Source organism: Taudactylus pleione, unplaced genomic scaffold (assembly GCF_031769625.1).
Source record: "Taudactylus pleione unplaced genomic scaffold, aTauple2 ptg000016l, whole genome shotgun sequence".
NCBI lineage: Eukaryota > Metazoa > Chordata > Amphibia > Anura > Myobatrachidae > Taudactylus > Taudactylus pleione.
In genome coordinates, this window is record NW_028284418.1 from 26729101 (window position 1) to 26745000 (window position 15900).

Sequence of the window (15900 nt, forward strand, 5' to 3'; positions counted from 1 at the left end):
AATACAGTTAGGTCCATATATATTTGGACATTGACTAATTTTCTTATTTTAGCTGTTTTCCAAAATAAATTCAAGTGACAATTATATAAGGAATATGGGGCCTGATTCAGAGCCGAATGCTCTGACCAGAGCACTCGCTCTGAATCAGGGCCCTCCTCCATGAAAATGGAGCGGCCTCCTGGCCGCTCGCATAGCTGTGGGTGACCACCCACAGCTATAGCGAGCGTCCATGATGATGGTCGCGATGGTCTTGACCATCGCGACCATTGGGCTTGCGACAGAGACCCTGCGGTAGGGTCTCGCTGCCGCAAGCCCAGGAGTGATTTTGGCTCTATCAGAGCCAAAATCACTCCCACTGACATCACTAGTGATGTCAGTGGGGCCGGCTTCAGACGGTAGGCGTTCCCATGGGAACGCCTCCGTCTGGCAGGCACGCCCCCGGCACGCCCACCAAAGGGGGCGTGCTGTCAATCAACATCGACAGCACGCCCCCTTTGGTGCGAGACCCGGAGCGATGGAGATCCCGTCGCTCGCCGGGTCTCGCGCATGCGCACGACTGAGCTCCCTCTATTGTGCGCATGCGCAGTGGGGGAACATCGACCCGCTTGCGAGCGTCCTGCGCTCGTGAGCGGGTCTGAATGACCCCTTGGTTCTACAGTGCATACTATCCACTTTAAATTGAGGGTATTCAAATCCAAAATAATGGAAGGGTTAAGGAAATACAGCTGTTTAATATGTAGCCCCTCTTTTCAAAATTACCAAAAGTAATAATTTAATGGACAGGTGGGGGCAAGAGGGTGTTAGGGGCAGTGCTGGGGTAGTGAGAGGGGGCAGGATAGCAGCTGGCCAGCACTGGGGGTAGGGAGGGGGCAAGTGTATATAGCAGCTGGGTGCACACAATGTGTACTGTGACAGCATGCCCACCCCTTTACAAAATGCGTCTGCATCGCCCCTTTACAGTCACAAATTGTGACAGCACCCCTCCCCTATACACCACAATACACACACAATGAGTGACAGCATACCCTCCCCCTTCATACACAAAGTGTGACATCAAATCCCCTTAAACCAGACATGTCAAACTCAAAATATCAACCAGGCCGAATATTCAAGGTCTAAAGGTGCCCACACACATAGCGACATTTTACACGATTTGGCCGATTTCGATGAATCGTGACGACGAATTGGGTAAAAAAAGTACAAATCGTGAGTTTATACTCACGAGCACAATGCCGATGCGCGTCCCCGCTCGTCGTATATCGCATCTTCTGATCTGCCGTGCAGCAGGGCAGATTAGCCAATCTGGGATACAATGCATTGGCTGCAAGATGGATCTTTAGTCAGATTGGACATTTTTAACTCCAAATCGTGATCACGACGGCAAGGGAGCTCCCGTGAAAGTTCATGAGGAAATTGGCCATAAAATCGTATCGTGAGGACATCGTTATGTGTGTGGGCACCTTAAAGGTGCCCACACACATAGCGACATTTTACACGGTTTGGCCGATTTCTATGAATTGTGACGACGAATCGGGTAAAAAAGGTACAAATCGTGAGTTTATACTCACGAGCACGATGCCGATGCGCGTCCCCGCTCGTCGTACATCGCATCTTCTGATCTGCCATGCTGTAGGGCAGATTAGCCAATCTGGGATACAATGCATTGGCTGCAAGATGGATCTTTAGTCAGATTGGACATTTTTAACTCCAAATCGTGATCACGACGGCAAGGGAGCTCCCGTGAAAGTTCATGAGGAAATTGGCCATAAAATCGTATCGTGAGGACATCGGTATGTGTGTGGGCACCATTAGAGTGTGTGGGCCTAAATAATAAAAAAAAAAAGTCTAATATGCAATTTTGAAAGGTTTGTTATGAATAAAAACCAATGCATTGCCCCCTGTAGTAGTGCCCCTTATGCAATTCTCCCCTGTATTAGAGCCCCTTATGCAATGCCCCCTCAATTTGTGCCCCTTATGCTGTGCCCTAGTAATGCCCCTTAGGTTGTGCCCCCAGTAATGTCCCTAGAAGTTCCATTTATGCAAAGCCCCCAGTAATGCTCCTAGAAGTGCACCTTATGTAGAGCCCCCAGTAATGCCCTTTCTTTTGTGCCCCCAGTAATGTCCCTTATTCAGAGCCCCCAGTAATGCCCCTTATGCAGAGCGCCCAGTAATGCCGCTAGAAGTGCACCTTATGCAGTGCCCCCAGTAATGCCCCTTATGCAGAGCCCCCAGTACTTCACCTAGTAGTGCCCCTTATGCAGAGCCCCCAGTAATGTCCTTAGTAGTGCCCATTATGTAGAGCCCCCAGAAATGTCCCTAATAGTAACCACAGTAATGTCCCCAGTAGTGCCCCTTATGCAGAGCCCCCAGTAGTGCCCCTTATGCAGTACCCCCAGTAATGCCCCTTATGCAGAGCCCCCAGTAGTGCCCCTTATGCAGTACCCCCAGTAATGCTCCTTATGCAGAGATCCCAGTAGTGCCCCTTATGCAGTACCCCTAGTAATGCCCCTTATGCAGTGCCCCCCAGTAATGTCCCTAAAAGTCTGAGTCTTGTGAGATGACGTTATCTGCGACACAGTATCTGGTCAAACCAGAGCCAATGGTGCAACACAGAGAAGAGCGGAGTCAGACGCCCAAAGGCACCATTATACTCAGTTCCTCTATGGCTCGTTCGCAGAATTCCGCATGTGGAGCACATCTGTGCAACTATTGTAGCAGAATTTTAGAATATTTGAGCTGAACTAGAGAACTGACAGCTAGGTGGCCCACTGCCCCTCTCTGCCAATCAAATTTGAATATATATATATATACACACACATGAAACCATAAATATATATCTCAAAATGGACATGGCCACTCCAAATATCCAGGTCACTTTGTTTGCCATAGGTAAATATACTTGCGATATACACTCAGTTTGTGTGTGTATTTGTGTGTGTGTATATATATATATATATATATATATATATGTATATGTATGTTAATCTGGTCCTGGATATATCTGTAGATGGATATATAGCGGTAGATATAAATGTGTATATTGCTGCATATATAGCTATAGGCTACTTTATATCTACATATATAGCTGTACAGCTGCCTGCTGTAGATAAAGCTATCTCTATTGGATGTCTTTATGTTGCATAAACATATTTATTCCTGTAGGCATTATGGGGTTCACCATAAATATATGTGCAGTAGGTAACAAAGAACATCTAACAACGCTTATTAAAGTGATAGAAACTCTTTTATGGCCACAATTAACATAGCCAAAAGGACTCTCCATGGCAGCCAAGTGTTGCCTGCATGTGCAGTAAGGGCAGCTGAGTTTGCCACTTCGCCATACCAGTGTAATGACATATACACTCCCATACATGAATGTGTGATAGATATATATAATATATATCTAACATTTTTGTAATATCTCAGATGGTGCATGGCCTCACTACAACTATACCTTTTTACAGATGTAGATATCTGTTAAATATCCTCAAATAAACAAATATGCATCTAGCCTATCATATAGCTATATCTATCTATAGGGCTTAAACATTCTAATAGTGTGATTTTATAGATATAGCTAGCCTATAGCTATATCTATACATCCACACAACTACCATGTTTAAGCCCTATCAATAGATATAGCTTTATGACATGATATGATAGCCTGTGGGTCAATTTATTTTTGGTGAAATTTATATGTATATATATCTATAAATCAACAACATATGCAGGTTTAAACCCTGCCCCGGGGTCAGGCTAGCAAATCGTCACTTGACAGTTTTCAGGGAGTACGACACTTTTTACAGATGGGACATCAGGTAGCAACCCCCAAATGCAAACTTATCGACTGGATACCGCCTCCAGAACGAGGAGGTGATAGACTGGCTCTACTTAAAAATGTGAAAGTCGGTGGATCTACAGACTTGATACTGTGGCACCACGGGGACTTAACGAGAATTGCCCATTGGGTATCTTTCTTTGAAAAATGACTATCTATATAACACGGTATCAAATATTATATTTAACATTGCATTTGTCTGTACTGTTCACCTAATGCTAATTGTTTTTTGAGATGTTGATCTATATACTTGCATTGTACTCCCAGGTCCTCTAGTCCCAGGTCCTACTACACACTAAATAACCCTTTACTCTAATGTTTGTAAATTGACCTTGTATATGTATGCGCGGGTATGTGTGTGTACATACATATGCGTTTATATATGTGGGTATGCCCTATCACATTTTAATGGTTGGATATGTATAATATGCATTTATGGCAATATATCCCTAATAACACCAGCTCAGCCTTTTATGAGTTTCAGTAGCACCAATAATTGCCCATCACTTCAAGTCCTGCCAAGGCTCACTGACAGCTATTATTATATATATCTTGAGCCACACACAAGATGGCCACCAGCTACTGTCATACTGCCCCACTTCCTACCATGACTTACCTGTGGCTGTGGCAATCAGGACTGAGACTTTCCCCTAAGCACTATTCAATAGGCTACATGCTTATGGATGTGCATTCTCAGTCTTTTTAGCTTTAATGGTATTCAATAGAACATACTACATCGCGATCGCGCACTTCCGTTTTTTTCAGCGGAGGTGACGCACTTCCGGTCGCAGGGTTTTTAAACCCTGAGCTCAGACTATGCTCCAGCACATTCTCTGACAGACCAACGCTGAGGTAAGACATCTTTTTTTTCATCCTCCAGGCTCCCACAGCCTCCTTATGCATACTGGTGTAATATATACACCAGGGCATTGTACTGCACATACCCCCATGTACTTGGCCTTTATGTATATGCTGTGTGATACATGACTACTTTTCTGAAATTGTCCCTCCACCTGGTTGCTATTATTATAATCTACATTGGGGCGCACATTGGACCCTTGTATTCTCAATACTAGTTGCTGCATAAAGATTTTGTTTTTTTCTACCGCTGTGAATAGTCTCTTGCAGTGTGGTTTTCTATTGGATATCATGTTACTGTTATATGAGGCACACCCCGTCCTATATCACATACACATTGATCATGGATTAAAACATTTTTGAACTTATGTGTTTTAAAGGACCTGTCAGACTATGAATGCTTACGTTGTTTATATGTACTCCCTTTTAGTGAACCATTGATGTTTAGAAGCTATTGTGCCTTGATAAAGGTCCATATTGGACCAAAACGTTGGCAAATTATGTTGGTTTAATCATTAAATACTGAATAATCTTGCTGAAAATCTGGAGAGTGCTTTTTCTTCTTTCTTGAAGAAGCTAGACTATTATCTATGGGAACCTCTATATGAATTTCCCTAAAAACACACCAGTATTTTGAACATTATAAATTGAGAGTGCCGGACTGTGTGTGTGTGTATATATATATATATATATATATATATTAGGGATGAGCGGGTTCGGTTCCCTGAGAACCGAACCCACCCGAACTTCGGGGATCCGGGGCGATCCGAGCCCAAGCTCGGATCTCCCTGTCTGCCCCGGATCCCTCTCCCGAGGCAAAACCTCGAGATCTGCTGTCGGATCTCGAGGTTTTGCCTCGAGCGGCCATTTAAAAAAAAATGCCTTTGCCTTTAATGGGCAAAGTGCTGATTGGCTGACAGAGCCGTCTGTCACGGCTCTCAGCCAATCAGCATTATGGTGCTCATTTGCATGTAGCACGGACTCGTGAGATCCGTGCTACATGCATCTGTGTGATTGACAGTGACACAGAGCACAGATGGGTCAGTGAGACCCGTCTGTGCTGCTGTGTATTTCAATGACACAGATGCACGCACGGACCAGGAGATCCGTGCTACTTGCATCTGTGTCATTGACACAGAGCACTAACGGGTCCGTGAGACCCGTCTGTGCTGCTGTGGTAAATAAAAAAAAAAAAACCTGTGTAAAAAGAGAAAAAAATGGCGTCCTCCCCCCCAAAAAAAGAGCAACCAGCCCCGGGCATTAGTGACCCAGTGCTGGGTGTGCTTAAATACAGGGGACAAACGACATAGGGGTCCCCTGTACTTAAACACAACCAGCACCGGGCTAGTCAGAACCAGAGCTGGTTGCCAAAATACGGGGGACAAACGACGTAGGGGTCCCCCGTATTCTGCGCAACCAGCTCTGGGCTCTGATCCGGTCCTGGTTCTGGAAATACAGGGGAAAAAAATGAGTAGGGTTCCCCTGTATGTTCCAGAACCAGCACTGGACTTTTTCTAGCGGGGGGCTGATGCCACAGCCAGGGGAGCCCTTTCACCGGGCCCCCCAGCCGCAGCATCAGCCCTGACCGCTAGTCAGCCCAGGCCGGGGATCCCTGGAGAGCTGGGGACCCCCCCAATAAAGGGGTCACCCTCTCCAGGGCACCCCAGGCCCAGGCTGATAGCCCGGGGCTATCCCCGCCACCCCTGGTGGTGGTGGGTGGCGGGTTGATTGTGTGGTGTGGTGTAAATAAAGAATATCAAACATTGTCTTTACAAGTAGAACTGCAAGTCCCAGCAAGCCTGCCCCGCATGCTGGTACTTGGAGAACCACAAGTACCAGCATGCAGGGCATTAAGGGCCCACTAGTACCTGTAGTTCACCTGTAAAAAAGTTTAAAAAAAACACAGGACACACACACCGTGACAGTATAAGTTTATTAAACATACATACACACACACACACACACACACATGTACACATACTCACCTATGTAACCTGTAGCATCGGTCCACTTGTCCGGTAAAGTATCCATAGGGGACCTGTGAAAAAAAACATACTCACCATCTCCTATGCGAGGTTCTGTCCTCTTCGTTCCAAAGTAGGCATCCCCGGACTTGGCAAAAAAAAAAAACGAAAACGCGATCCACGAACTTAGTACCGTTCTATAGAACGGTACTTCCCGAATGAGAGCTTAGCGGCGGGGTATCACCATGGAAACCCCGCTGCTAAGCGTTCATTGGCTGAGAGAGGCCATCTCCCGTCTCTCTCAGCCAATGAACGGCTCCCTCCATTGTAGTCAATGCTGGGAGCCGCAAGGTTATTAAAGTTTACCCTGCGGTTCCCACCATTGACTACAATGGAGGGAGCCGTTCATTGGCTGAGAGACGGGAGATGACCTCTGTCAGCCAATGAACGCTTAGCAGCGGGGTTTCCATGGTGATACCCCGCCGCTAAGCTCTCATTCGGGAAGTACCGTTCTATAGAACGGTACTAAGTTCGTGGATCGCGTTTTCGTTTGTTTTTTTTGCCAAGTCCGGGGATGCCTACTTTGGAACGAAGAGGACAGAACCTCGCATAGGAGATGGTGAGTATGTTTTTTTTCACAGGTCCCCTAGGGATACTTTACCGGACAAGTGGACCGATGCTACAGGTTACATAGGTGAGTATGTGTACGTGTGTGTGTGTGTGTGTATGTATGTTTAATAAACTTATACTGTCACGGTGTGTGTGTCCTGTGTTTTTTTAAACATTTTTTTTACAGGTGAACTACAGGTACTAGTGGGCCCTTAATGCCCTGCATGCTGGTACTTGTGGTTCTCCAAGTACCAGCATGCGGGGCAGGCTAGCTGGGACTTGCAGTTCTACTTGTAAAGACAATGTTTGATATTCTTTATTTACACCACACCACACAATCAACCCGCCACCCACCGCCACCAGGGGTGGCGGGGATAGCCCCGGGCTATCAGCCTGGGCCTGGGGTGCCCTGGAGAGGGTGACCCCTTTATTGGGGGGGTCCCCAGCTCTCCAGGGATCCCCGGCCTGGGCTGACTAGCGGTCAGGGTTGATGCTGCGGCTGGGGGGCCCGGTGAAAGGGCTCCCCTGGCTGTGGCATCAGCCCCCCGCTAGAAAAAGTCCAGTGCTGGTTCTGGAACATACAGGGGAACCCTACTCATTTTTTGTCCCCTATATTTCCAGAACCAGGACCGGATCAGAGCCCAGAGCTGGTTGCGCAGAATACAGGGGACCCCTACGTCGTTTGTCCCCCGTATTTTGGCAACCAGCGCTGGTTCTGACTAGCCCGGTGCTGGTTGTGCTTAAGTACAGGGGACCCCTACGTCGTTTGTCCCCTGTATTTAAGCACACCCAGCACTGGGTTACTAATGCCCGGGGCTGGTTGCTCTTTTTTGGGGGGGTGCACGCCATTTTTTTCTTTTTTTACACAGGTTTTTTTTTTTTTTTTTACCACAGCAGCACAGACGGGTCTCACGGACCTGTCATTGCTCTGTGCCAATCACACAGATGCATGTAGCACGGATCTCCCGGGTTCGTGCTACATGCAAATGGGCACCATAACGCTGATTGGCTTCCTGTCTGCCACTGCAGTGCCACTCCTAGATGGGCCACGTGTTTGTGCCGCCCCCTTGTGTCGCTTAGCATAGTCATCCAGCTTCCTCGGTACAACCTTTTGGCCTAAAAACAATATTGTGAGGTGTGAGGTGTTCAGAATAGAGTGGAAATGAGTGGAAATTAATGTTATTGGGGTTATTAATAGCGTAGGAACAAAAAAAGGCCCAATTATGTGATTTTAGCGGGTTTTTTTTATTTTTTAAGAAAAAATCCAGATCCAAAACACAAAACCCAGAACCCAAAACACGGAAGGGTGGTTTTGGCAAAACCAATCCAGATCCAAAACACGAAGAAAGATCCAGATCCAAAACCAAAACACAAAACACGAAAAGTGTCCGGTGCACACCCCTAATATATATATATATATATATATATATATATATATATTAGGGGTGAGCGGGTTCGGATTTCTGAAATCCGAGCCCCCCCGATCCGAGTCCGATCCGAGTCAGGCTCGACTTTTCCCGCCTGACTCGGATCTGAAATCGAGGCAAAACGTCATCATCCCGCCTTCCGAGTCTCGCGGGTTTTGGATCCTATATAAGGTACCCGCGTCGGCGCCATTTTCTCACTCGGCTGTGGACAATGAAGAGGGAGGGTGGGAGTTAGGGCTGGCTGGGCTGTGTAGTGTAGTGCTGCTGTTGTCCACTACTTCAAAGTCCATAGGGGCTGGCTGTGTTGTGCTGTGCTGCTGTTGTTAATAGGGGCTGTGTCCACTACTTCAAAGTCCATAGGGGCTGGCTGGACTGTGTTGTGCAGTCAGTTCTCCATAGGGGCTGTGTCCACTCCAAAGTCCTGTGCAGTGTCCCAGTCCTAAAGGGGTGCTGTAGTGTTGTCCAGGGGGTGCTCTGTCCATCAGGGGTGCTCCCCCCAAGTGCTAAAAAAATAATATATTTTCTGTGTTTGTGAATTGTGTGCGCAGTAGCCGCACGTGCATCAACAAAGTAGTGCCAAGCGTGTGCCTGTGTCATAAGTAAAGGGCCGGCTGGCTTGACCGTTAAAGGGTGCTGTAACCCCCAAAGTACACTCCAAACCAAAAAAAAAAATATTTTCTGTGTTTGTGAATTGTGTGCGCAGTAGCCGCACGTGCATCAACAAAGTAGTGCCAAGCGTGCGCCTGTGTCATAAGTAAAGGGCCGGCTGGCTTGACCGTTAAAGGGTGCTGTAACCCCCAAAGTACACTCCAAACCAAAAAAAAAATATTTTCTGTTTGTGAATTGTGTGCGCAGTAGCCGCACGTGCATCAACAAAGTAGTGCCAAGCGTGCGCCTGTGTCATAAGTAAAGGGCCGGCTGACTTGACCGTTAAAGGGTACTGTAACCCCCAAAGTACACTCCAAACCAAAAAAATATATATTTTCTGTGTTTGTGACTTGTGTGCACTGTGGCTGCACGTGCATCAACAAAGGAGCAGCGCCAAGCGTGCGCCTGTGTCCCATAAGTAAAGAGTCGGCTGGCTCATTTCTTAAAGGGTGGTGTAACCCACAAAGTGCACTACTCTCCAGCAAAAATAAAAAAATATTTTCTGTGTTTGTGTGCGCTTTAGCCGCACGTATATATCAATATAACATAAATGGAGGACCAAACTTTCTCCGATAAAAATAAAGTAGGGAAAGATCAAGAACCACTTCCTCCTAGTGCTATTGCTGCTGCTGCTGGGAGTTGTTCATCATCCCAGAGAGGAAGTAGGAACATCACTACTTTTACTAAACAATTGACCCTCCAACAGTCCCTAGCGATGAGGATGAAGTACGACAGCAGTCATCCTGAAGCAAAACGTATAACTGAGGCCTTGACTGCTATGTTGGTGTTAGACGTGCGTCCGGTTTCCGACATTAGTGCAGTGGGATTTAGACAATTGATGGAGGTAGTGTGTCCCCGGTTCCAATCCCGTCTAGATTCCACCTGCATCCTCAAAGCAGCAGCAACAAGCGTGCGCCTGTCTTTTAAAGGGTGGTGACACCCTCAAAGTGTGCTACACAAACAATAAAAATATTCTTCTTCTTTTTTCTGTCTTTGTGAATTGTGTGGGCTGTAGCCGCACTTGCATCCTCAAAGCAGCAGCGACAAGCGTGCGTCTGTCTGTTAAAGGATTACATCGGTGACAGCATCCAAGTAGGCATGTCAGACAGTCCGTACCTGTACTGGCAGGAAAAAGAAGCAATTTGGAGGTCCCTGTACAAACTGGCTCTATTTTACCTGAGTTGCCCCCCCTCCAGTGTGTACTCCGAAAGAGTGTTTAGTGCAGCTGGGAACCTTGTCAGCGAAAGGCGTAGGAGGTTGCTTCCACAAAATGTGGAGAAGATGATGTTCATAAAATGAATTATCAACTCTTCCAGGGAGACCAGCCTCCAGAACGTACAGAGGGACCTGTGGTTCCAGCGGGGACGAATTAATACTCTGTGAGGATGAGGATGTACACACTGAAGAGGGTGAGGAATCGGTGGATGAGGATGACATCTTGCCTCCGTAGAGCCAGTTTGTGCAGGGACAGATTAATTGCCAGCTTGTTTTGTGGGGGCCCAAACGAACCAATCATTTCAGCCACAGTTGTGTGGCAGACCCTGGCGCTGAAATGATTGGTTTGTTAAAGTGTGCATGTCCTATTTATACAACATAAGGGTGGGTGGGAGGGCCCAAGGACAATTCCATCTTGCACCTCTTTTTTTTCTTTGCATTATGTACAGTTTGGGGCCTAGTTTTTCAAACTGCCATCCTGTCTGCCACTGCAGTGTCACTCCTAGATGGGTCACGTGTTTGTGCCGAGCACTCGTGTCGCTTAGCATAGTCATCCAGCTACCTCGGTGCAACCTTTTGGACATAAAAACACTATTGTGAGGTGTGAGGTGTTCAGAATAGACTGGAAATGAGTGGAAATTAAGGTTATTGAGGTTAATAATAGCATAGGAGCAGAAAAACCTACAAATTCTGTGATTTTAGCTGTTTTTATGCTTTTTTTCAAAAAATACAGATCCAAAACACAAAACCCAGAACCCAAAACACGGAAGGGTGGTTTTGGCAAAACCAATCCAGATCCGAAACACGAAGAAAGATCCAGATCCAAAACACGAAAAGTGGCCGGTGCACACCCCTGATATATATATATATATATATATATATATATATATATACACACACACACACACACACCATAAATATATATCTCAAAATGGACATGGCCACTCCAAATATCAAGGTCACTTTGTTTGCCATAGGTAAATATACTTGCGATATACATTCAGTTTGTGTGTGTATTTGTATATATGTTAATCTGGTCCTGGATATATCTGTAGATGGATATATAGCGGTAGATATAAATGTGTATATTGCTGTATATATAGCTATAGGCTACTGTATATCTACATATATAGCTGTACAGCTGCCTGCTGTAGATAAAGCTATATCTATTGGATGTCTTTATGTTGCATAAACATATTTATTCCTGTAGGCATTATGGGGTTCATCATAAATATATGTAGGTAACAAAGAACATCTAACAACGCTTATTAAAGTGATAGAAACTCTTTTATGGCTACAATTAACATAGCCAAAAGGACTCTCCATGGCAGCCAAGTGTTGCCTGCATGTGCAGTAAGGGCAGCTGAGTTTGCCACTTCGCCATACCAGTGTAATGACATATACACTCCCATACATGAATGTGTGATAGATATATATATATTATATATATATATATAATATATATAATATTTTTGTTTGTAATATCCCAGATGGTGCATGGCATACTTGCCTACCTTTCAGAATCTCTTCCCGGGAGAAGCCCGGGTAAGAGACGCAGCAGGGGGCCGATGGGGGTGGGGCCTAACGAATCGTGTCATTAAGCCCCGCCCCCTCACGGCAAAACTGCCGCGATTGGGTGAAATTTACATAGGGGGAGGGGCCAAATGCTGTGATTCATTCAGAATCACTTCTTAAGCCCCGCCCCCTTCACGGAGACCCGCGATCGCCGCGGGTATTCTCCTCATTCTGCCCACTTCACTAGGAAGTGGGCAGAATGTGGGAGGAGTGCCTACCCTTCCGGGGGTGCGGGGGGTTACCCGAAAAATCGGGAGCCTCCCGCGAAAACCGGGAGGGTTGGCATGTATGGTGCATGGCCTCACTACAACTATACCTTTTTACAGATGTAGATATATCTCTGTTAAATATCCTCAAATAAACAAATATGCATCTAGCCTATCATATAGCTATATCTATCTATAGGGCTTAAACATTCTAATAGTGTGATTTTATAGATATAGCTAGCCTATAGCTATATCTATACAACCACACAACTACCATGTTTAAGCCCTATCAATAGATATAGCTTTATGACATGATATAATAGCCTATGGGTCAATTTATTTTTGGTGAAACATATATATATATATTATAGATATATGATCTATAAATCAACAACATATGCAGGTTTAAGCCCTGCCCCCAGGGCCAGGCTAGCAAATCGTCACTTGATGAGAGTTTTCAGGGAGTACGACACACACTGTCAATGTCAGTCTGTCACAGACTCGCCTACAGTTTTATATGAACTTACCAACCAGGCAGTCCTGAGCCAAGAGGGATGTGAGGTTAGATACCCTCCCCGAATCCCGGTGGTGGCGTCTGGAGGCCCAGGTGGGCGGTTCTGCCGCTACAGCCCACAGAACAGTAATGCTTAAAGAAAGATGTGCGCTGCCATCCCTGCCTTCAGCACTCACACCCTAGCGTGATATGCCTGCGACCTGCGACCCTTGCGGCGTGACGTCGCCGCATACAAGGCATCAAACCTGCTGCCCATTAGAACCGTGGGGCAGCTGTGTCACAGTGACAGTCTGCCCACGGTCAGCCTCTCCGCTGCTGGCTCAGTTAGTGAATTAATAAATCAGCATGGCCGCGGCGCCCTTCACTGTGTGGCGCCCAACGCGGCCGCGTACCATGCGCAATCATAGAACTGGCGCTGGTGGGGTGAATATGTTGTGGACAATGGAGGAGATGCCCCTTCAGAGCTGGAGCCTGGCGGCAGGCACCTCCATTGTCTCCCATAGTTCTGCCCCTGCACACAGTTCTATATTCAAATCCTCTAACCCTGTAATTCTTAAACTCAGTCCTCAGAACCCCTTTGCCAGGTCACCTGTGGATCTTTATAATGTGATTGTTGGTAATACAACTGTGCCCCTGCTGGGTGGGCTGGAATATGTTACCTGTTGGGGTCCTGAGGACCATGGTTGAGAAACACTGCTCTAACCCCATAACTGGATTATATAGCCCTACTAATCATGTATTCCCACGGACACCTGACCTATCCAATATGCAATAATGTATGTGGCACTTAACCTCATGTATCAAATACGTATTTCTCTATAAATTTTAAGTTTGCCAGCAAGGTCGTCTTACTTGTCTGTATGTTAATGCCCATTCTTGTTTTACTACTACTAATGCCTTGTTTTAATTCTTTAAAACGGTAACTAAATAATTTGTGTTTCAGATCTCCAGTTGTTTTCACATATGGATATAAATGATCTAAGTGGTCTTGTAAGGTCAGTAAGCTACAAATTCCCCTTTCTTTTCTTTTGTTCCTAACAAACAAAAGTGAAGAGCGCTGGGTAAAATGATTTACACACTTTTATGCAATATCCAAACACATTACTAATTGTCTCATTTCCATTTCTCCAGCCAATATATCTGTAATCGGTTGTCTCTACCAGTCAGTGATACAATTCTTTAAACTGCTAGGCTACATAATCCAGGGCCGTAACTAGTGGTGTGAGTGGTTATACTGCATAGAGTGCAGGACCCTGTGGGTGGCACCGTCGCTGCCCCATGACATCTGCATGTGCCATGCAGGATGCCTGTAACAGCACCCTGCAGCCACTAGCCCTACTACAGAGCTGCACTGCGGGCAGTGCTTTACTTACCAGTCACGGCGCCGGTGTCAGTATTTCTGTTCCTTAGTAGCGCTGGCTATCAAAAATCTAGTGTAAAGAACCACTACCGATGGCAGATGGTTTCGCCATCAATGGCAGAGATCCAATGGTTTTCCTCTATCGATGACAAACTGGGAGCCAATGTTTTTTTTCTTGTTACCAACAGCATGGAGCTTAGCCTCGCTCCCGGCAGCCCGCTAAGTCCTGTCTCCAATGCTGATTGGCCCGTGGCTGCCATGCCCCCCAGCAATGGTGGCCATCGAGGGTTGCAAACCGTAGATGGTTTTGTACCATCGATGGTAATCACCATTGGAGCCATCAATGATGACTATTGATGGACAGACCAGTGATAGCCATCTGTATTCCCCCGCCAGCGCCGGTATCAGCAGCCCAACCTCCTACGTGTTATGTAAAGATGTCACAGTAGGGGGCGGGGCCATGAGGGGGGTGCAGGGGGTGCAAGGTGCACCCGGGTGTTTGCCTCGAATGGGGTAACACCAAAATGCCGGCTCCTCTGCAGTGACAGGAGCAGAGTGCAGCAGTGTGACATTCTCCTGCAGCACCTGGCTCCTGTCATAGAAGAGGAGCAGACAGTGCAGACTACCCAGACTCCGGGGGCAGCCCAGCATCTCCTGTAAAGCTGCGCTGCTCCCGGAGTTATCGGAATCCCATTTTCGAGTCCACGCTCTCTTTATTTAGGCCACTCCCCTTTTTTGTGGCGAGTGACAGGTATGCAGACTGCGCACCGCATGTCATCAGACCCAATGATGCCTCTGCTGATACTGACTAGGACTGGGCTGTTACTAAACTTGATAAAAAAGGATGCTTTCCATTTGATTCTACCTAAACCCCATTAAATGTTAAGGTTTTAAAACTATACTCTGACAAAGTTACACCCTATTGTGTGTATTATACTCTCTGCATGCTGTATTATTTCATTATTTAAGGATATAACAATAAAGGTTGAATAAGCTTGAAGGTTGGGGATGCAGTCAGGATGGCGGTGGACAGGATGCTGGACATCAGTATACCGACGCCTGAATCCCGACACCTGTCAGCAGGGCCGGCTCAAGGCATGTTCGACCAGTGCGGTCGAACAGGGGCGCCACCCCATAGAGGGAGCACCCCTCCCAACCATCCCAATTTTCAGCGGGACAGTCACGTTTTTTGGGCACTGCCCCACTGTTCCACCTGCAGGCTGAAGTGTCCCACCGGTGGTCATGAGGTTGGGCAACCCCACTTCCGCAGCTGTGCGATGGTGCCGGCCCCGGAGAAGAGGAATGGATGTGGCCCTGCCCGTCAGAATGCCGATGCCGCCATCCCGAAGAGATCAAGATACCGACGTCCGTATCCTGACTGCCGGCATCCTGATGCGGGTTAGGGTTACAGGGTTACATTAGGTCAGGGATGGGGGGGTTAGGTTTATGGAAATCCTGGGGGGGGTTAGAGTTAGGCACCGACCTGGGAGGGTTTAGTTAGACTGCAGAGAGGGAGGGTTAGGCACCACTGGGTGGAGGTTAGGGTTAGGCACCTCCCAGGGAGGGTTAGGTTTATGGTGTGGGAAGTGGGGGTTTGGTTTAGGCACCACCGGGGGAAGGTTAGGTTTAGGCACCACCAGGGGAGGGTTAGGGGGGAGGGGTAGACTACTTACCGGCCCCTGTCGG

General features: G+C 46.9%; 1 protein-coding gene across 3 annotated transcripts in view; it reads left to right on the top strand.

Moving 5' to 3' along the window:
* CARD14 (caspase recruitment domain family member 14) overlaps nt 1-15900 on the top strand; it is a 104578-nt gene that overhangs the window by 58002 nt on the left and 30676 nt on the right. For all 3 annotated transcript variants that reach the window (XM_088475174.1, XM_088475189.1, XM_088475182.1), the window contains one exon: nt 13798-13849. In XM_088475174.1, the coding sequence (XP_088331300.1) occupies nt 13798-13849 (52 nt within the window). The remainder of the gene's footprint in view (nt 1-13797; nt 13850-15900) is intronic.